This window comes from Triticum dicoccoides, chromosome 4A (assembly GCF_002162155.2).
Source record: "Triticum dicoccoides isolate Atlit2015 ecotype Zavitan chromosome 4A, WEW_v2.0, whole genome shotgun sequence".
Taxonomy (NCBI): Eukaryota; Viridiplantae; Streptophyta; class Magnoliopsida; order Poales; family Poaceae; genus Triticum; species Triticum dicoccoides.
Window position 1 is genome coordinate 649,036,831 of NC_041386.1, and position 23,163 is coordinate 649,059,993.

At 46.9% G+C, this 23,163-nt stretch overlaps 1 protein-coding gene and 1 non-coding gene across 2 annotated transcripts; one reads left to right on the forward strand and one right to left on the reverse strand.

The window, feature by feature from the left end:
• The first annotated feature begins 1,699 nt into the window (after positions 1-1,699).
• On the forward strand, positions 1,700-5,665 carry LOC119287688. The gene is made up of 5 exons (XM_037567282.1): positions 1,700-1,837; positions 2,219-2,480; positions 2,706-3,897; positions 3,983-4,129; positions 4,781-5,665. Exons 2-5 carry the CDS (start codon positions 2,424-2,426, stop codon positions 5,254-5,256), a joined length of 1,872 nt encoding a protein of 623 aa, XP_037423179.1. The 5' UTR covers positions 1,700-1,837; positions 2,219-2,423; the 3' UTR covers positions 5,257-5,665.
• Positions 5,666-5,916: 251 nt separating this feature from the next.
• TRNAY-GUA lies at positions 5,917-6,002 on the reverse strand. The gene is given in 2 exon segments: positions 5,917-5,952; positions 5,966-6,002. It is a non-coding gene; the product is annotated as a tRNA-Tyr (tRNA).
• Between the last annotated feature and the right edge of the window lie 17,161 nt (positions 6,003-23,163).

Here is a 23,163-nt window from a genome sequence, read left to right on the forward strand (position 1 = left end):
CACGTTGCATGTAATTGTATGGATTTGATGTTTCTAAATTGATGTATCCGGTAGTGGAAATGATTTTGACGCGTGACTAGTCATTGTTCACGGACGCGCTCGGGCGCGCCCACAGGCGATTGAGGGGTTAGATTTGTTGTATCTGGCTGCAAATGCTCTAAGGGCACCCCAATTTACGGGAGAAAAAAATGAGTTGTCATTGTTTTAGTGCTAAGAGCTATATCTAGATTAAGATATGATAACTCTATCTTTTTCTCATTAACTAGGTTGTCACATTAGATTTTACTTAGAGCAAGTACAACAAGATGACATAGACGGGCTATAAGGATTTAGATATTATATTTTTGCTTAGTTGGAGGAGAGAGAATATGAGAGAAAAAGAAAACGAGTTGAAGAATAAGAGCCGCAAGACACTTTGTTAGTTGTAGAATAAGTTTGTGTATTTCTTTGACCAACTTCAGGATAATGTTTTCCTCAATTCATTCCATACGCTCGGAACAAAAATAAGAGCCGCAAGACACTTTGTTAGTTGTAGAATAAGTTTGTAATATTTTTTTTAGGTATGGAATTTGCAAATTTCTCTAACTTTGATAATGACCTATGCGAACCTTTTTTCTAGATTATTTCAAAATTGCACAAAGTGATATTAATGAGATATTTCTCGATAATTTACTAATTGTTATTTCTAAGTCAATGTACAACGTGGAAAATAATTCTATATAAAAAAATTAAATTCATTATTTTTTTCGAATGTAACACCCTCGGTCCTGCGAACATTCATGCCCGATAACTCTGAAATATTTAAATTCATCTCAACTTTATAATGTTAATTAATAAACTTGCAGTCAGAAGAAACATGCCATTTTATTGAATGGTAATGAACTTTGTATCATTTCATTCTTCAATCAATTCCATGTGTCTTCAATGATTATTCGAATTTGGACAAACCGGTTAATGTTCATGCTCAAGAACTCTGGAAAGTCCTGTTATGTCCCGATTCTTTCGTTTTGGCAAGTTGTGTTTTTTAGTAGGGCAACATAAACCTTTTTTTTTCTTCCGTTGCAACACACGGGCATATTTGCTAATGTTAATATTATAAATTAACATTATAAAATTGAGATGAATTTATACGGGAGTACTTGTATAAAGCATGATGATCCTATGGCCAGCTGGAGCACTAATTTTGTGATCTCAGTTGATGTGGAGCATGCAACGGGATTTGCCCTTACGAACATCAATGAATCGGTGCATAATAATGTTTTCATGATAGATAGGCACCTCCTGCCGCTACCGGACAGCGCCGAACACGATGTTGATATGGCAACGCCATCCAGCCCTCTCGTGCCGCCAAAAATAAATTAATAGCGCAATGTCCCAAAGCCAGAAAGGAGCCAATGTCTCCATGCGAGCGCCGAAGTCAAACCCCAAACAAACATCCGCGCTTCCGTCGCTCGCCGCAACAACGGTCCGGACCCGGAGCCGAAGGACACAGACGGTGCACGCACGCGCGGGTGGGTTGGGTCCTGGGTGGACGCGGGTGACGTCGGGGGCCGTAGCTGCCGTGCCGCGCGCGCGCGCGCAGCCCGTCCCTCCTCTCCTCCGATCGATCCCGCCCGACCCCTCTCCCTCCCTCCCCCTCCCTCGCTCGCCTATAACTACCGCCCGCGCCCCCCGGCCGCTCCCACTCACTCGTCCTCCCGCTCGATCCCCACACTCCTCGCCCGCTCGCTCGCTCGACACCGGCCGGGGCTGACAGCGAGATCGCCGCCGCAAACGGCCACCGGTTCTAGGTTCCCTGACTGATCCTTGCTGATCTCGCCGGCTCGGTTCCTGCCAGGTAATGGCCTCGTCTCCCTGATATTTTTCTCGCCATTTCTAGGCCACAGCACGCACGGCCCAGGTTCCACATCACAGAAAGACGATGATAGCATCGACGATCCTAGATCAGCACCAAGATATCTTTGTTCGGCCAGAGAGAAGGCCGGAATGGACTCTCTGCTATTCTTCCTAGGCGCCAGCCAGCCAGCCAGCCTGCCCCTGCCACCGCATCACAACCACCGCCCGCCCGTCGCTACCAGCGGTATAGAACATGACGGACACATAGTTTTCCTGCCATTACCCGACGATCGCGAGATGCTGATAGGACACTACTAGCCTACTCTGCGCTGCGGAAAAGGCCTGAATCTGATCGTCCATCGCGCTCTTCTTCTTGTCGCAGCGCCCTTCACTCTGGACTTCTCCCCGGCGGTGCCGCGCGGCGCGATCACCGGCGTGCCGGCGTGGGTGGATGCGGGCGCCCTTCCTGCCCCGGCGCTCCTCCTCTTCAAGGGATCTCCGATAGACAACGGCTGATTGAGCACCTGCACCTTCATCAGAAACAAGTAATTCAAGAAGAATTGGGGCGTGAAGAGTCTTGATCCGAGATGGCCAAGATCGGCTGCTTCTGTGCTCTGCTCGGTGGCAAGGGCAAGAAATTCAAGGTCAGTGCTTGATCTCCTCTGCTTTTCATTAATTATCAATGATTAATTAACCAGTTTGTGTGTGCGTCAGCGCGTGCACTACTGTACACAGGCTCTTTAGTCTTTACCAAGTCTGTTAATTAACTTGTAGTACTTCGTCACGTGTTTGCACTGTGTTGACCTCTGTAGATTTCAACTAGTATATTTAATTGGTTTTGGTATGGTCAATCCATGGCGTGTTCGCAGGACGTGAAGAAGGTTCCGCACGCCAAAAGGGCCAACGGAAGCGACTGGCAGAAGGTGAAGCCGGTGGAGTCCATGGACGGCACGGTCGCCGCCTCCGTCGACAACAGCGCCCCTGCACCAGCATGCCGCGACACAAAAGTTGTCGCAGTGACAGCCGCCGAGCTGCCATGCCAAGGCCGTGACGACGACAAGGCCTCCCCAGCGAGGGACGTCGGCCTCGTCGGAGGCGCAGCCACGGACTCGTCCGGCTACAACAGCGACAAGGATGCTGCCGGCACCGGCACACCGGACGTCGTGAGCGAGCTGCCGTTGCCGGCGACTCCAGCGAGGCTGGAGCGCTCGTGCTCCAACATCGAGACGGCGAGGCCTGGCTGGAAGGCGTTCGACCTGCTGCTGCCGCCGGCCAAGTCGCGCTCCCACGGCGACCTCGCGACCTTGCCCGCCGGCGCCGGTAGCTTGTTCGCCAGCCCCAACGGCGGGCCGGGCGGCTCCAGCCCGGCGCCGTCCGTGAGGTCGACGTGCAGCGCGGACCGCGTGATGCTCAAGAGGAGGTCGTCCAGCCAGGTGCTCCCGTCCCGGAGCCGGAAGCTGTGGTGGCGGCTGTTCATGTGGAGCCACCGGAACCTGCACCGGCCGGGCGCCGCCACATCGAGCACCTTGCCACCCGCGGACACACACCACCAAATGTTCCACTCCCATCGCCAGCAGCACGACGGGTACACGTCCGACACCTTCGGCACCGCGGCGGACGGCAACTGCAAGAACAAGGAGATCGCCGCGGTGGAGGAAGAGCCGACGTGCCCGAACCAGTGGGTGGCGTTCTCGGCGGAGGTCTCGTCGTCGCTGGACCGCGTCAGCGCGTGGGTGAGCAGCCTCGGGGACAGCTCGCTGCTGATCCACGCCGAGGAGCAGGAGGAGGAGGACGACGAGGAAGAGGAGTGGAACGGCATCACCGAGACCGAGATCGGCGAGCCGTCGGGTACGACGACGAAGGGCCACGCGCAGGCGCAGACGCGGCAGAAGCGGCGCAGCAGGGCGGCGGAGGAGGCGGTGCAGCAGGCGAGCAGCATCGTGCAGACGCTCAACGCCTTCTCCTCGGTGGCGCACATCTCCGGCATGGGGCTCAAGGCCGTGCCCATGATCTCGGCCTTCTCCAGCCTCCGGGCGGTGAACCTCTCCGGCAACTTCATCGGTAAGCACACCCGATGATCCACCGGCAGTGGTAACAGAGGTGCAAGTGACTGACCTGACATTCGTCGGTTTGCTTTGGCATGCAGCTCACATCTCGGCCGGGTCGCTGCCCAAGGGGCTGCACTCGCTGGACCTGTCCCGGAACAGCATCGCCAGCATCGAGGGCCTCCGGGAGCTGACGCGGCTGCGCGTGCTCAGCCTCAGCTACAACCGGATCGCGCGCATCGGCCACGGTAACCATTTCCGTTCCCTTCTCTTGGCAACGGACCATGAACCAATCCACCATGGATCGCGCCCATTATTTTGCATGCCCTTCCTTCCTTCATTCCAGTACTACGTGTACGTGCTCTGGTGAAAGCCAGCTGGGCTTGGGGCTATACCTTGTACATTGTTGATTGTTCAGTGTCGCCGTGTCCACAGGGACCGCCCGCCCGGTAGCATTACGAGCGAGCTGCCAGATCTTGGCCCAGCCTAGCTCTGGGGAAGGGGAAGGGTGGTCCGAACGAGCGAGCGACAGGCTACTCGTACACACAAATTGATGAGCGTACAGGGGGCAGTGGTCGTGTCATCGGCCGGTACCAGTACGCCGCGCTGGAAAGAACCTCCCTGGTTACGCCCGACCGACATAGACATCTCGCATTCTGCTTTTTTCCTTCTGATGCTGCTCTGACGATCCTCGTCACACACTCACACAGTACCTGGTACTAGAGTAGTAGCAGCAGCAGCAGCTTTGCTCATCCCAGATGTAGATGTATGTGACACATCGTGATCCACTCGAACGTCGTCCTTTGTTGTGCAGAATTATGATCCTGCCAGAATTTCACCAAACATCTTTGAGCTTTCAAAGACTGACCAATAACCCTATCCTGTTGAAAACATTCCAGGCCTGTCGAGCTGCACGGCGCTGAGGGAGCTGTACCTGGCGGGGAACAAGATCAGCGACGTGGAGGGGCTGCACCGGCTGCTCAAGCTGGCGGTGCTGGACCTGAGCTTCAACAGGGTCACCACCGCCAGGGGGCTCGGCCAGCTCGTCGCCAACTACAACTCGCTCCGGGCGCTCAACCTGCTGGGCAACCCCGTGCAGGCCAACGTCGGCGACGACGCGCTCCGCAAGGCCGTCTCCGGCCTCCTGCCGCTGCTCGCCTACCTCAACAAGCAGGCCCTCAGGCCGCAGCGCGCGCGCGAGGCCGCCAAGGACAGCGTCGCCAAGGCCGCGCTCGGGAACAACCTCTGGAGCTCGCGGCGGCGCGCGGGCTCCACGGCGCGCCGCCTCGGCCACAGCCCCGGCTCGTCGTCGGCCAGGAGGGAGGGGAGCGGCGGCCGGAGCAGGTCCCTGAGCGGGGTTCAGGCACGGAGGTGAGACGATCGGGCAAGGAGCAGCTTCAGATGCTACAAGATAGATGGCCTTGTCACGTTCATCACCCTGGACTTGGAGGGCGTTGAGTTGAGACTCGAGTCAAGATAGACTCTGCAAACGTTGTGAGACCGGGAAGGTGTACTGGGAAAACAAGTGTAGTTGTATTCCTGATGAGCCCAAAATGATTCAGGAAAGAGGAAATGGCATGCGGATGCAGTCAGGATTCATGTAAGTCGCGAGATCGACCTAGTTTGTAAAGTTAAGTAAAACGTTTGTAGATTGTTTTTTTAGGTCTAAGCATTGTTGTTTGAAAATGTGGTCATTGGCTCCTAGCTACTTCCATTTCTCCATTGCCGTTGAGGAGCTCAATTTTACTCCCTCTGCAAAGAAATATATAAGAGCATTTAGATCACTACTTTGTAGTAGCATTTGAAGTTGGCGCTAGAGCTCGAGTGTCCAAGAAGGTTAGTTGTTCTTGTCCGTCAAAGCGCTGTGTACTGGTTTTCTGTTTTTCCTAATGCAGACTTTGCTGTACAAAATCTAATTGTGGAGACCGTGGGTAATCCTTTTTTTTTAAAGGGTAGAAAATCTAATGAGAAAAGGAAAATATCAGACACTTGAAAATAATGAAGGGAGACTTGGCAAAAAGAAGCAAAAATAATATCCGACCTACCGGATTCGAACCAGTGACCTAAGGATTTATCTGCAACGACTACAGTCCTCCGCTCTACCAACTGAGCTAAGGTCGGTTTGTGTTTCCATTTGGATCAGAAACGGATAAATCTAAGGCATAAAGGACAAAGACAGGAATACCAAAGACCGTATGTGCATCAGGGTGAATGATCGTGCACGCTATACGGGCACTGAACGGATGCACCACAAGTAAACTTGTTATCCTTGGGTCAATGTTCGTCTGTCTTTGCATGCAAGTCAATCATACTTTTTTTTTCCTGCAAGGGAAGTCATTCATAACATATTTGAGAAAATAAATAAATTATATGTACTAACATTTTACTGTTGGCACTCCTTTTTTTTGCAACTCTGTTGGCACTCCTCTAAACTGCCCAGTATTGTGCTTAGTTGCATGATGGTACGTTTAAAATCTCTCTTTCATTTTGAAGTTCAACCACATTTTATCAATACATTGATTGCGCGGATTTAGCCGGTCGATGAGCGGAGGCAGGGCAAATAAGCAGTGTGTGCCATTAGACGAAGGGAGCGGGTTCGCCTTTGACTGAGCTCGTGAGATCCCCCCTCTGTGATGGTGAAAGGTGATATACTCCACTCTCCTAGGACAACGGCAAGTGCGCGTATATGATGGTGGCGTCCTGCTCTGCCAAAAGGTGCTTCATTTTGGTCCTCATAGATGCCGAGGGGATCATTGTCTACGTGCGACATGTACGGGCCGGTGTTTGAGATCCCGTGGGAGAGCAAATTTTGCCGTCTCATATATATGCATCCCTAGCAAAAGCCAGGGCCGTCCAGGGGCTTGTGCGGGCTGTGCAACTGCATAGGGTCCCCAAATTTCAAGGGCCCCCGATTTTGGGCCAGCATCTAGTAGTATATTCTTTGTTTTGGGCTCTGTTTTCACAGCAAGAACAGAATTAGGCCTATGCACTCTGGACTCCCGAAATGAGGCTTTCTCTTAGTGCCGATCCACACACCCTGCCGGTCGATCGATAAATCTATCTCGAGCTCTGCTAAAAAAACAAGCAACTATCCATCTAGCTCCGCGCGATCTGCTCGGGTAAGGAAAAGGCCCTCACGGAGATGAACTGACTCCAGTATGGCGCCGTCCGGAGGGTAGCGACGTTGCCGGAGAAACGACGCACAGCCCTACCGGCATGGATAATTCTTTCCACCACTCTGTTGGCCGCCGGTGGCCGAGAAAAGGTGAGGGCATCACCGATCTATCCACAAGGTGCGCTCAAACTAAATCCCTAATTAATTTAGACTATTTTGTCCTCACGGAGATGAACCGATTGAGGTGCTCAAACTGAATAACCAATCTGAATAATTATATGAGACGGTTCATAATCCAGTTTTTCTAGGGAATATATGGGTGTGCATATGCATCAATTCATTAATCCAGTTTTTCTAGAGAATATAAATAATAAGCTTGTTGATTAAGTTGTCACACACCAAGATTTCCAAGCTAGTTGCTCGTTCAAAATTCAGGGTTCAATCCCTTTTTTCATTTTGTTATCTTGGTAGACCTTTAACTTATGGAGTGTTTGAATTCGTTCATATTTCTTTTGTAAACAAATCATCTATTCTAAAAATTCTAGGGCCTCATTTCGGGTTCTGCACCAGGGCCCCGAATTCCTGGAGACGGCCCTGGCAAAAGCCGATGTCAGTAATTGGGAGATGGTGGCTATCCCGCTCTCTTAAGCTCATCATGCGCAGTGGTTGCATAGCCCATAGGTTTTGTGCCGATGGCGGACTGGGAGATGCATGATTTAGAGACTTTGGTGCAATCAAAGCGTGGATTAAACTTGCATAGACCGGAGTTGTGTTCGATGGATTCAGACGGTGTAAGAGATAGCGGCGACGAACCATGTGCCAAAATTGTCGTCAACCAACAGGCACCGGAACCTAATAAATCATATGGGTTGCTATTGAGAAGTGCTTCCCACTTCACCGATAATGGTCGATGTGCTCCTGCCAATAAGGGCTTCGCAATGATGCAGATCTCTGAGCTGGAGGTGACGTCTTCAATGGCATGGAGATTGCGCTATGGATTTGGACGTTTGTCTTAGCAATTTCATAGACCGAAACATGTCACCATGAAACAAGTTCACTTAAGGGCAAGTAGCAGTCAGTGGGAAGAGGTGTAAATCTCTCGATCATTCACTTATTTCCCATCCAACTCTAGACCAAGTACTCGTGGTTCCCCAGGTGGTGGCGGTAGCAACACACATGTGGCGGAGTGCACACCTTTAGTCTTGGGCTCAGTGTCTGTAAAGCATCACTTTACAAACAACATGTCCGTCAGAGTAGCAAAACAAAACATTATAGTGGGTTTGATAAATAAACAACACGATTAATTTTAAAAAATCAAATAAAATTTAACCATTACAATATTTTAAAACAATTATGTCCGTGAAGTTTCAATCATCATCAAGACTCTCTTCCATTTTGATCTCCTAATGTTCACCCCCTTGTGGTTTGAAGGGGTATTCCGTCTCTATCTTGGTGTATTCCGTCTTATGGTTGATTGGGCCTCTTTCACCCGCATAGAGGCTATCCAACTATTTCAAGACACAACACCCGACTACAAAAAAGACCGATAATTGGCCCACTCGACCAAATGCTATTAACTTACCGGTCCAAAGTTTTTTTCCAGTTGCCAACATTTTTTCACTTCTTACATTTCTAACAAGTAAATGTTACTTCAGGAAAATCTACCTTTCTCGTTTCGTACAACCATATATTTATCTAGAGTTATATCATTCTATCATCAGAATTGAAGAGTGTGGCAACGCACACATTGTGATCTACTTTCTATAGAGTAAATAGCATAAAACTATCACAATTCGGGTTAGAGTTCTAAATATTACTCCCTCCAAACTAAAACCACGACAATTTATTGTGGAATGGAGGGAGTATCACATTTTTTTACCGATGCTTACCACCCTGAGGGCACTACATTGCCAAAAACTACCACGGTGACCATTTGAGACGAAATTAATCACTATTATGACATGGTTGGTCCATTCGTCAGGGCTAATATGGCACACATGTGAACTCCGTCAGGTTGGACCATTAACTTGGCTGTTATGACCGATGGGCCCACATGCCAGTCCATAAAAGATATTTTAATATATAGTTTTTTATAAAAGAGAACTCCCTTTCCTGTTTCATTTAACAGAAATCACAGTGTTGCGATTACAAACTAAGAGAAAGCAAAGCAAGCCCAAAAGATATTTTAACAAAGTTACAAACACATCCATGGCATGTGCAAAGAGGACCCCAAATCTCAGATAAAAAAATACAATCAGGCCCGTCTCATCAAGCTCCGGCCGCACAAGATGGTCCGGATGGTGTTGTAGTTGTAGCTGCCGCAGGGCTGTTGACCGGGCTGCCATCGTGATCTACTTTCTATATGGGCAAGCCTCGACACACTCATAACCCAATCGACGGCTTCTTGTGGGGGTGATGGTGGTGGTGTCCATGGATGTGATAGTGGTGGCCGTGGGGATGGTGATGGTGGTCGCTGTCGTGCAATTGTCACGACAGATGTCCTTAGTGTCAGGACTTAGTCGCGAGACCAACACATCTATGTGGTAGCTTGAGAGGGGTTGAGCGGGACGAAAGACGCGATGTTTTACTCAGGTTCGGCCCCTCACGGTGGAGGTAAAAGCCTACATCCTGCTTCATTGATATTGATGATGATGATCACGGTTACAAGTGTGCTCTATCTCGAGAGCTATTGTCTAAACCTAACTTGTCCAACTTGTGGAACTTGTCAACCTTCTTCCCTTGGGGTGCCCTGCCCCTCCTTATATATGTTGAAGGGGTGGTTTACATGACTAGTCCTATTAGGACTAGGATTACTCTATTACAAGTGGAGTCCTAGTCTTGCCTCCTTTGTAAGGGAATATTCCTTGTGCTTTTCTCATAAACCGGCCCACCATTAAGCGTGAACCGGCCTTCTGGACCATGGGCCTCGTCATCCATCTGACCCGCCCGCCGGGTTACTAATGAACCGCCAAGACCGGGCGGGTAGCCCGTGAACCGCCAAGCTCCGGGCGGGTTACCAGTGAGTCATCCAGTCCGGCCGGTTTATACTTCCGGCCGGTTTATGCCACGGGGTATATCCCCGATATTAGCCCCCAGTTTAATTTGGATTTATCCATGTTAAACTGATCTGCAACATAAACTCAAGAGCAAATTTGACAGGTTATGCTCCGGGTTAAAAAATTTTGTAAACCGGTACCTGATCATTCTTAAGTCCTTGTTATTTCCTCCTCCTGGGAAATCTGGGTCAACAGACCAGCTTCATAATCAATTTGCCGACATTGGTTTGTCATCGAGAAATATTGTGAAGAATAACTCTTTTGACTCAGCTCCCAAAGCGCCGGTTCAAGAAATATGGGTCTTGAAATACTTATCTGATATTCAGCCGGTTTGAAGATGTAAAACTTGTCGGTTTAATATTACCAAAATGGCCGGTTTATAAATATTGATGGCACCGGGTCATAATTGTTGTCGACACCGGATCATGTAATTGATCTTCCTGATTTGCTCAAAACTGATAAAATGAAGATGTTCCTCCTTTATATGCATAATACCTGTAGCCCCCAAGTCTTAAGAGGAGAACATAGTGATAACTTAAGACTTGTTCCAATAAGTGTTTCAACCTTGAAGAAATCCGGTTTGTTCATCTCAATCATATAAACTGAATACTCCATATATGTAGCCCCCAAGTGCCGGGTTGTCATGCTTGCAGCAACCTGGGACTTGTAATTGCTTATAAAAACTTCAATCAGTATAACCCCCAAGGGCCGGGTTATTATGCAATAATGAGCAGAGACTTTGTAAATATAATCATGTAGATTTTAGCAGTGATGTGTAGCCCCCAAGGGTCGGCTTAGTAAGATAATACTGAATCGGGACTTGATATGTACTTCAATGAAAATAACATCTTATAATGTAGCTTCCATCGTAGGGCTTGAACCCACGTCCACAAGGTTAAGAGCTTTGTGCTTTACCAACTGATCAATGGATCCTTCAATATTATGGACGAAAACTTGTGTACCTTGAATTGTTGACAGGAGCAATAGGTAGCCCCCAAGGGCCGGCTCATTATAATATGATGAGTCGGGTCTTTAATAAGACTAGTAAAAATGACTTTGCATTAGCCCCCAAGTGTCATGGTGCATGCTTGCAGCGACATGAGACTTGCATGTAATCTCAATTTGAATAATGTAGCCCCCAACTGCCGGGTTGTAAGCCTACAGCGACTCGAGACTATTCCTTCCATTGTAGAATAAATCATATCCTTTGATAAAATAATAGCCATTGCGCTAAAGCGACTTTGAAAACTCAATAATATTGGTTATTAATAACCATAAATCCAGCCATGTTGGCTATTCAAGATAATATAATCCAATGATTTATAAGCGCATGATTCCAATGGCGCAATCCAAATATATATACTGGCGACTTATAGTCCAAAGCCAGGCCGGTTTAACAAACCTGTCTCTGCATACAACAAGTTTAAAGTGTCCTGATAGTTTACCGCCGGACGGGTCATAATGCCCAACATATAACCCGGGTTTATAACCAAGGCTACACTTAAGAATAATCAGGTACCAGGGCTACACTTAAGAATAATCAAATATGAAATATATCATACCTGTGACATTGAATCACATTGTTGGTTTTACCAACTTTTTGTAGTAAAGATGATAACCCCATTCTTGAGTACTGATAACTCCTTCCATATTGTGCCGGTTTATGATAAAACCATGCCGGGTTGTGATAAACACCGGTTTAACCATATATAGTACTGGCGACTCATAGTCAAACCAGACCGGGCTGATAGTCTCCGGATTATAACTTGATCGTGTACTGACAACTTGTAGTTGAAAGCCGAGCCGGGTTGATAAACACCGGTTTACTTCATAATAGGATGGTAACAGAAAATCAAACCGGGCAGATAGTCTCCGGATTAAGATTTGACTGTGTTCCGTCAATTTGTAATTGACAGTTTGAACCGGTTTAAAACTTTGTCGGTTTTAAAAAACGCAATAAAAAGAAAGAAATATCTTTCAAAGAAAAATGTGAAGCAAAGGCAATGACAAAACCGTTTGCAAAAAGAGGCTTATTTGAGCTGATCAGATGGCGTTACCATGGTCGGACACGACCAAGCTCTCGATAGGTGTAGCTATGGTTCAAGTTAGCCAGCCCCCAAATGAAACCGTGGCATTTATGCCGATCAAGTGGCATGGCAATGGTTCGGGTTCGACCAAGCCCCCAAGTGATTCTGTGGCCTTAGGCTGATCAAGAGGCATGACTGGTTCAGACGTGACCAAGTCCCCAAGTGATCTGGTGGCTCTCGCCTATCAAGAGGTATTGCATTGGTTCGGACACGACCAAGCCCCCAAGTGATATAACATGATGCTTTTGAAAAGCTAACTCAAGGGGTAAACCGGAGGCCGCTTTAGAACAACTCCGTGTAACCACACATGATGTAAAAGAACAGAGACCCCGCTTTATGAAGCAGAAGCCCCCATGTGATCAATAATATGTCAGGCCAGTAAGGCGGGATACCCATGTTTGAACCGCGCATCATGGCAGTAGGTTCTCTTTGGAAACTTTTAACTTTTTGCAAGAGACAAGTTCTTCTTGAACCGGGATTTTGAACCGGATATTGAGAGTTTCAAAGCTTTGTGGGAGACAACTTTCCCTTGAAACAAATTTTAAACCGGAATCTTCATTTTCAGCCGGAAATTTTCTGACGGCCTTTAAACTCGAACTTGTGAGAAGTTAATTCCTTTTTGAACCGGACATTGTTAAACCGGATTTGAGCGCTTCAGAGCTTTGTGGGAGAACAAATTTCCCTTGAACCGGACTGTAAACCGGATATTTGAGAGCTTCAGTCAGACTGACTTCCCTTGAGCCGGATTTTAAACCGGAATCCTTTCTGATGACCTGAAACTTCTTCATCGAGCCGGGATTTTATAACTGTCATATACTTTCTAAGCCGGAAATTTTCTGATGGCCTTTAAACTTTCATCAATATAACAGTAGCCTCCGGGACCGGGTTATCCTTCCCTCCATCGTCCTGGGATTCTTAAATTTGCTGAAACTGGCAATATTCGCTGAGTCATGTCATCATAGCCCCCAAGTCTCAAGGTGACTTGAGGAGTTGGCTTGAGATTCTCCATATTTGACCGTGATATAAACCGGCATAACATGTATATCATTGGCGTTGATAGCACGATGTGAATCCATAGAAGGTTGAGGTGACTGCGGCGGGTTGTAACTGATCCCATATGAGCCGTATCAACAACTCGGCCAATGGTTCCTTCCAACTGGTGATTTGAAGTTAACCAAACTGTAATGGCGGCGATTTGTGCGCCTGCCCATTGAACCACCCAGTGCAGACGGCGGTTGATAGTATATGATGATTTGCCTCCATTTTGTTGAAAGAAAAAACCGGGCTACCCAAGCTGTGACTTGCTCATACTCAATAAAAAGCTCATGGAGACAGGTGCGGCCTGGTATGTTGATGTAGACCAGGCCGCGAGAGACGGACGACAAGGACGACCGGAACATCAGAGGTAGCTTGGACAGATGAGTCGGCCGCGGCATTGTAAGCTGGTGCGGACGAGGAAGATCGGCACCGGTGTCGTAAACCGGCTTGGACGGGCGAGTTAATCGCGGGCGTGGTCCCGTCAAGCTGATGTAAACTGGGCGAACAGGGACGGCGACCTTCTCACGTTCATTCACCGGGTGGTATGACACGAATGAAACGCCGGTGCAGAATGTCGCTAGCGCGTGCTCCGTGCCCGTAATATAACGCCCCATTTGTAATGAACAATTGTCCCGCGTTAACAAAATATACGGTCGAAAGTAATCGTTCCCTTTATAAAAACAATATATGTTAACAAAATAACTTAGATAAACATCACCTGACTTGTCCAGACGATGGATAATCCATATATATAGCGCCCCTGAATATTCCATGGCAGTTTCACGGTGCTTTAACCACTCTCTCGAAGAGATCTTAAACCGGGGCGACTTTTATTTCAGGAGATCTTAAACCGGGGCGGCAGCGGTGGGTTACGACAGCAGGTCAACAGAGGAGTCCGACCCCATGGAGAATCTGTTTCCGGGTCGTGGCCCTCCGTTTTTTCCTCATCCTTGCGCGCAGGAGTTGCCGCTGCCTGTGATTTGCTTTGTATATTTTGGTTGCCACAATCCATGCTTCCACTACGTGATACTTCTCCTTCAACCATGTGGAAATATATACGTTTTTAGTTCAGCTAGTCTGCCTTGGACCATTACTTCCCTTGCCTAGACTGCCAGCGGCTTGGAGTCAAATGCGGAGCAAGGCAAGTCACGGATCCTAGGTGGCTCTCCGAGTCGTAGCAGGTTGGACTCCTCTACGTCCAGGTCTCCCTCGAGGTCGGGGCCTTTTCCTTTTTTTTCTTTTGCAACGAACAGGAATCGGCCGGTGGCTGCACTAGAGGCCACATGGGGGTACCGCCGTGATTACCCTCGGGATCCAGAGTCCATCATATCGCGTCCATTATCTGGGTCTTCACGCCGCAGAGGAAAAATCAACTTCCAAACTTGATCCTGACTCGGATGATGGAGTCGTCAAATCCTGTCGGTGTTGGCGATTTTGAAGCTTTTCTCGGTTTGATCTCGTGCGTGCTTTCGATATGCGATAGCGGCGACGCCGTACTCGACGCACCCTAATTTCTTTTAAACCTTAAATCCCAGATCTTAAACCTGGACTGATCAACTTGAAGCTGATACAAATCCTTCTGAACCGGCTTTCTTCATCCGGAAAACTGCAAAACTTCTCGATCCTTGGGAGAGATCCCTTCAAGAACTCAACACCACCGTGCGCAGGCCCCACGGTGGGCGCCAATTGTCGTGGAATTGTCACGGCGGATGTTCTTAGTGTCAGGACTTAGTCGCGAGGCCAACGCATCTATGTGGTAGCTTGAGAGGGGTTGAGCGGGACGAGAGACGCGATGTTTTACCCAGGTTCGGCCCCTCACGGTGGAGGTAAAAGCCTACATCCTGCTTCATTGATATTGATGATGATGATCACGGTTACAAGTGTGCTCTATCTCGAGAGCTATTGTCTAAACCTAACTTGTCCAACTTGTGGAACTTGTCAACCTTCTCCCCTTGGGGTGCCCTGCCCCTCCTTATATATGTTGAAGGGGTGGTTTACATGACTAGTCCTATTAGGACTAGGATTACTCTATTACAAGTGGAGTCCTAGTCTTGCCTCCTTTGTAAGGGAATATTCCTTGTGCTTTTCTCATAAACCGGCCCACCATTAAGCGTGAACCGGCCTTCTGGGCCATGGGCCTCGTCATCCATCTGACCCGCCCGCCGGGTTACTAATGAATCGCCAAGACCGGGCGGGTAGCCCGTGAACCGCCAAGCTCCGGGCGGGTTACCAGTGAGTCATCCAGTCCGGCCGGTTTATACTTCCGGCCGGTTTATGCCAGGGGTATATCCCCGACATTAGTCGCCAGTTTAATTTGGATTTATCCATGTTAAACTGATCTGCAACATAAACTCAAGAGCAAATTTGACAGGTTATGCTCCGGGTTAAAAATTTTTGTAAACCAGTACCTGATCATTCTTAAGTCCTTGTTATTTCCTCCTTCTAGGAAATCTGGGTCAATAGACCAGCTTCATAATCAATTTGCTGACATTGGTTTGTCACCGAGAAATATTGTGAAGAATAACTCCTTTGACTCAGCTCCCAAAGCGCCGGTTTAAGAAATATGGGTCTTGAAATACTTATCTGATATTCAGCCGGTTTGAAGATGTAAAACTTGCCGGTTTAATATTACCAAAATGGCCGGTTTATAAATATTGATGGCACCCGGTCATAATTGTTGTCGACACCGGGTCATGTAATTGATCTTCCTGATTTGCTCAAAACTGATAAAATGAAGATGTTCCTCCTTTATATGCATAATACCTGTAGCCCCCAAGTCTTAAGAGGAGAACATAGTGATAACTTAAGACTTGTTCCAATAAGTGTTTCAACCTTGAAGAAATCCGGTTTGTCCATCTCAATCATATTGTAGGATCGAAAGTATGTCTAGAGGGGGGGTGATTAGACTACTTGACCAAATAAAAACTTAACCTTTTCCCAATTTTAGTTCTTGGCAGATTTTAGCTATTGTAGGACAAGTCAAGCAATCATCACACAATTCAAGCAAGCATGCAAAGAGTATATTGGCAGCGGAAAGTAAAGCATGCAACTTGCAAGAATGTAAAGTGAAGGGTTTGGAGAATTCAAACGCAATTGGAGACACGGATGTTTTTCCCGTGGTTCGGATAGGTGGTGCTATCCTACATCCACGTTGATGGAGACTTCAACCCACAAAGGGTAACGGTTGCGCGAGTCCATGGAGGGCTCCACCCACAAAGGGTAACGGTTGCGCGACTCCACGAAGGGCTCCACCCACAAAGGGTCCACGAAGAAGCAACCACCCACAAAGGGTCCACGAAGAAGCAACCTTGTCTATCCCACCATGGCCATCGCCCACACAGGACTTGCCTCACTAGCGGTAGATCTTCACGAAGTAGGCGATCTCCTTGCCCTTACAAACTCCTTGGTTCAACTCCACAATCTTGTCGGAGGCTCCCAAGTGACACCTAGCCAATCTAGGAGACACCACTCTCCAAGAAGTAACAAATGGTGTGTAGGTAATGAACTCCTTGCTCTTGTGCTTCAAATGATAGTCTCCCCAACACTCAACTCTCTCTCATAGGATTTGGATTTTGTGGAAAGAAGATTTGAGTGGAAAGCAACTTGGGGAAGGCTAGAGATCAAGATTCATATGGTAGGAATGGAATATCTTGGTCTCAACACATGAGTAGGTGGTTCTCTCTCAGAACATATGAGTTGGAATTGTGTATGTGTTCTGATGGCTCTCTCCATGAATGAAGAGGAGGTGGAGGGGTATATATAGCCTCCACACAAAATCCAACTGTTACACACAGTTTTGCAATCTCGGTGGGACCAATTCGCTCTTTCGGTGAGACCGAAAAGTTACGAAAGGGAAACAGAGAGTTTGCAATCCCATCTCGATGAGACCGAGATCCCTATCGGTAGAACCGAATTGCTAGGGTTTGGCAGTGGCTTATGACAAGTGAAACTCGATGGCGCCGGATAGGAATAATCGGTAGGACCGAGTTTGGCTTAGGGTTTAGGTCATATGTGGATATGGGAAAGTAGTTGAGGGTTTTGGAGCATATCACTAAGCACATGAAGCAAGAGGCTCATTAAGCAACACCTCATCCCTCCTTGATAGTATTGGCTTTTCCTAAAGACTCAATGTGATCTTGGATCACTAAAATATAAAATGAAGAGTCTTGAGCTTTTGAGCTTGAGCCAATCCTTTGTCCTTAGCATTTTGAGGGTTCCACTTTCACATCCATGCCATGCCAATCATTGAGCTTTCCTGAAATAGTCATCTTGGAATAGAATTAGCTCAATGAGCTATATGTTGTTATGAATTACTAAAACCACCTAGGGATAGTTGCACTTTCAACCTCCCCCTTTTTGGTAATTGATGACAACATATAGATCAAAGCTTCGACAAATGATAATAAGCATGAAATATATCGTCGCTTTGAGAAGTATGTGATAAGTAAGAGCTCCCCCTAAATTTGTGCATATTTAAAATTTGCTTTGGACTGCAAATGCACAAAGAGTTAGAGTCATGGGTTACTCTTCCATGTCACATACATCTTGGTGGAGCGCTTAAAATGATAAGAATGAAATACATGCACTCATCACCAAGAAAAGTGAATGATCACATAAGATAGATAAGATAATAGCATTCACCAAGCATTAAGTGTAGCTTATGATCAAACACATGATCATCAATGTCTCACAAGCATAGTATCTCAAGCACTCAAAAGCAAACAAAGTTTGAAAAACCACCAAATAAAGCAAGAGAGAAAAAAAAGCAACACTCTCTCTCTCGAAGCCTATGATCTATACATTTTTCTCCCCCTTTGGCAACAAGTTACCAAAAAGTTCCTAGAAAATGCATAGTGCTAGATCGACACTCAGGCTTGATCTTCTGGTGGTGGTGGAGTCTGGATCACTCCAAGGACGAAGGCTTCTGTAGACGCTGAAGTAGACGCTGGAGCAGGTTGGGCTGGTGCTACGGCTGGAGCTGAGGCAGTTGCTCTTGTGTCAGGAACTGGCACTGCAGACGACCTCGGACCTCGTGGCACTCTGGCAAAGGCATCAGTGGTTGTCTTCCCTTTCCTCTCCTGCATATCATCTTGGAGCTGCTCCACTGCAGTCTGAATCTCTGTCACCTTGACATCCAAGTCATAGAACTTTTGTTCCATAATTCTCTCTAGGCTTGCCTGGTTCTGAGTTAGGGTGGCTAATCATTTCTCAATCTTCAGGGTGGATGCAATTAGGTAACCAAGCTGGTCTTGTTTGGTTTTCAAGAAGTACTCAGATGCCTCCTCTTGAGTTGGCATCTTGGCAACTTTCTCCTTCCTTGCCTTCTCCTTCTTTGCTTGTGCTTGTGCAGACGATGGTTCATTCTCAGTCATGACCACTTGATTATCCTCAAAATCTGGACGGATGGGCATGTGTTCCTTGTCCAATAAGTAGATGCCCGTGCCCATCTTGGAGTTGATTAATTCCTGAATTTGTGGGGCATATCCACAACTCCTCTTCTGATCTGCTGCAGTCCTCTTGATGGTCTCTACCATGAGGCTCATCACCTTGAACTTCTGTGGCACATCAAAGATATGAAGCAAATTGATTGCATGGCCTCTGATCATCTTGTGATCACCTGATTGGGCAAGAGAGTGTGCCTCAAAATCCAATTAATAGTTGGCAGCCCTGACAGAAGATAATGCACTGAGCCAAATTTGAAAGTTTCAAGTGCCTCGTTTGGAATTTCCTTGTACATGTTTGACATTGAGTTGTGGTCCATCTTCTTCTTGGCATAAATGTCCAAATCATCTGCTTGCTCCTCTGGGGCATTGATTAGCTGAGCCCATTCAGCAACTGTGGACTGGTACCTCGTACCCTCTGACATCCAAATTATCCTACCATCTGGATAAAAGTGTGCAGTGGAGTAGAATTGCATAATGAGCTCCTCGTTCCACTTTGTGAGCTTCTGCCCAACAAAGTTTGCAATTCCACAAGCACTAAAGCTGTCATACACTCCAGGGTAGTGTTCCTCATTTTCCTTCATGTACTCCCAATCAACCCATCTCATGTCACAGACTATTGGCTTTTTATCAAGCAGCACTGTCTCATAGAAGTCCTGCTGTTCCTTGGTGTGAAATATGTAATCCACAGCAGTCCTTCTCCTTGAAGCATACGGATCTGCTTCTCTCCACTTCCTCAGCCCTGAGTCTCTCCTGAGCTTCATATCCTCAGCCACAGGATGAGCATCGTTGTGGTCTGGGATCTTGGGCTTGAGTTTTCTGAGAACTTTCTCTTCATCATCTTCTTTTGCAGCTTCAGGCACTGGGGCCTTGTTCTTCTCAGCAGCTGGGATGCTCCTTGTATTTCTCTTTGGTGCTGTCTTAACCTTTGATGCAGCCTTGGGCTTAGATGTAGTAGCCCCTGATTTGATAGCATCACCCATTAGCTTGGGTGCCTTAGGTGCTGGTGCAGCAACCTCTTCTTCCTCTTCCTCTTCCATGATGGAAGCCTTTTCAAGCACTCTGGCTACGGTCTTCTTGACCCTTTCCTTCCTCTTCTTGCTTTCAGCAGCAACTGACTCTTTGGGTGCAGACTTTTTAGTTGAAGCTCTAGCCTTTGACATAGGCTGCCTGCCTGCTGGCCTTTTGATCTTTAAGCCTGGCTTTGTGCCCTGTGCTGGCTCAACTCTCTTTGATGTGGCCTCTTCCTCTGCCACATAATCTTCATCTTCAGAATCTGAAGTTTTCTTCTTCCTTTGTCTGGTGGCAGCTTTTGGTAAATTGCTAGGAGTACTTCTGCTGCCATCATCTGAAGAGCTGGAGGGACTAGTGCCCTCACTCATCTGCACTTGCTGCTCTGACAAGTTCTGGCTGTCACTCTGATCAGACATGTTGCAAACTCTGACTGCTGACCCTGTGAATAGTTTATAGATGAGGTAGAATAGATGAGCATCACAAAATGCATAGATTTTTGCAAAAGAATGATCCAAAAACTTAGTTTTAGTTTCCCACTAAAATCATCTCGGATCTACCGATTTTTAAACTCGGTGACACCAAAGCAATTTTGGCACCTGAACTAGTGAACTCGGTCAGACCGAGTCACAGTTCGGTGGCACCGAGACTGCTAGGGTTTCACAGAGTTCCAAAATCAGTCACACCGATAAGTAATTCTCGGTCAGACCGAGTCTCACTTGTGCAATGGCATAAGCCAAATCGGTGGGACCGAGTTTTTCAACTTAGTGGGTCCGAGATGGTTTCGGTGGAAACCTAACCCTAAATTTTTTGAATCAAACCTAATCTATGAGCGCATTGACTGGATAGGAGTGTTTCAATCGTGGCAAGAATCATGATGATCACAATGTGCTAAGAATCGGATTGGAGAATAGCACAAAGATCGAGTCCATACCCTAGTTCGGCGGAGACTCGCTACGGCGGCAACGGTGGGGTAGAATTCCCGTTGACGGCGACGGAGACCAGCGACTGAAGGCGGCTGGCGGCAAGGAGACGATCCGGATACCACGTTGGCAGAGCAGGCTATCGCGCGGGCGAAGGGGTTCGGAGAAATTTCCAAATTTTTGCCCGTGACTATATCTAGCCCGACCCTGTCGGTGTGACCGAGTGGAACAACTCGGTGGCACCGAGATTCATAACTGCAAGCAGTTACTGAAACTCGGTGTGACCGAAAGGTTCAAATCGGTTGTACCGAGATCGAAAACCTAGATCAACTTAATGATCTCGGTAGGACCGAAAGTGGGGTATCGGTCAGACCGAGAATCATAAAGAGGTTTTGGAAGTTTAAGTCTATGACGAATCGGGGACTCCGAGCGCTCCTCACACAGAGTGGATCGAATCTGACTTGATCAAATTTTGTGATGTAGCATGAATAGAGTTTGAGACGAGAAAAGCATAGATAGCTAGAGGAGGTTCTTAGGCATTCTTGTCCATCCACTTGGCAAAAGGAAATAAAACCGAACAATCAAAACAACAAGTGGATGTCCTCGAATGAGTAAAATATGCAACCAGCATGCTCACACAATAAGATGGCAAATGAAATATGTGACAAGGCATGCACAACCAATTCTAGCATCTACCAAGCAATTTGCGATGACAAGGTCATCTATATATGAGTATATTGACTTAGGAGTCAAGTGAGAACACTTGATCATAGGTCATACTCATCGTTTAAGCTCAAGTGGGGCTACCACTTTTACATAAAGCATTGTTGTGTTCACATCTTTAGAGTTGCTTTAGCTCAAGTCTTAGAGTAAAGCTCCCCCTAGATGTGATATCCCCCCTTAGAGGGATGAACTAACCTCGGGTTTTGTCGATGATGACTTCATGTAGATGTTGAAGATGTGGATGCTCAATGTTGATGTAGATCACTTGGAGCTATCCATTTGAGTGAATTGCACTTTCAATACCTACATGGGTTAGTCCCACAAGGAACAAATAAGGATATCCATAGACATAGAGTGATGCACACACAAGATGATGTCCATGAAAACTTTTAGGTTACCTTGTCCCTTGTCTTACCAACAAGAGGGTTTGTGACTCCTTGAACTAGTGCAAGATGTGGAAGTTGATTGCACTTGTTCTTGCCAAAATGATAAGAGTGAAGTATGTTGGCGGAGTCACCCTCAAGAACTCTCTAGTTCTTCTTCTTTTGGATCCACACCATCTTGATGGGAATCCTTGGAGTTGTAGTCGTACTTGATGAAGTGGAACTTGAAGTAGTCTTGGGAATCCACTTGACTAAGGTCTTAGGAGCTTCTTCAAATGCATCAATTTCCTCTTGAAGCTTGTCCTTGCCTTTTTGCTTGTAGTCTTGTGGTGGAAGATCATCTTGAGCTTGTGTCCCCTTGAAAGAAGTATCATACTTCTCTTGTTGAGGAACAAACTTTGTCTTGGGGTATTGATCTTCTTCCCACTCAACTCCATTGGCATTGAACTTTCGTTCAAAACCAACACCTTGATTCTTCCGGTGCATTCCTTGCTTGCGCACAATTTCCTCGAATTGCTTACTCCCGGCAAGGCTCTTGTACACTCCTTTCTCTATAATTCCCTTCAATAAGCTATTTTATTGCTCAAGTGTAACTTGGCTGAGAGAATCATTAGTGGAATCAAGAGAACTACTAGAAGCAACAATATTGGATTTAGCATGATCATTGTTACTGCTAGAGGAAGATCTTTCTTGTTCTTGTTACTAGACTTGACTTGAGGCATGTAAGTGGATAAGAGTAAACGCTTGGCAATGTAAGAAGAACTTTTCTTGCGTAGATCATCATTGATTGCTTTTAAGAACTCATGCTCTTGCTCAAGATTGAGCTTTTCAAAGCGTAATTTCTCATGAGCTCTTAAAAGTTCTCGATGATCTTTGAAGATAGTTTCATGAGCTAACTTAAGAGTGTTTAGTTCTTTAGTTAGAGCCTCAATCTTCTCCTTATCATTGTCATTCGTTTTATCTTGATTAGCATGATTAATTGAAGTTTCATCATAGTATTCATCACTAGAGTTGTCAACAAGCAAATCATCACCTAACAAGTCATCTTCATCACTATTGAAATCAACATACTCGGGTGTGTTACCTTAGGACCTTTGGCCATGAAGCATCTTCCAATTCCTTCATTTGGTGAGTCAAATATGTCATAGGAGTTGGTTGACACAAGTGCTAGACCGGCAACACCTTCATCTTGAGTATCTTCGGAGTCAGAATGATAACTTCTCTCGGAGTGGCTGTCGGAGTCGAAGCCGGATACCCATTCACCAACATGAGCTTGATGTCTTTGTTTTGTGTAGCTCCTTGATGATTTTTCCTTCCTTTCCGAATCCTTGCTTCTCCGTGAGTATCTTCGTTCATAACGATCATCTCTACTCCTTCTCTCTCTTGGTGGTGATTCTTTGCTTCTTCTTTTTGGAGAATCTTCTCTTCTCTTGTAGGGAGCCGTACACTCATTGGAATAGTGTCCGGGTCTTCCACAACTGTAGCAGTTTCGCTCTCGACTAGAA

What these genes read in the sequence shown, in the direction of transcription:
- LOC119287688 (XM_037567282.1), top strand. Translation starts at nt 2,424, where the DNA reads ATGGCCAAGATCGGCTGCTTCTGTGCTCTGCTCGGTGGCAAGGGCAAG. An exon ending in GCAAGGGCAAGAAATTCAAG is followed by an intron (nt 2,481 to 2,705) that starts GTCAGTGCTTGA and finishes GCGTGTTCGCAG; the next exon opens with GACGTGAAGAAGGTTCCGCA. An exon ending in CCTCTCCGGCAACTTCATCG is followed by an intron (nt 3,898 to 3,982) that starts GTAAGCACACCC and finishes TTTGGCATGCAG; the next exon opens with CTCACATCTCGGCCGGGTCG.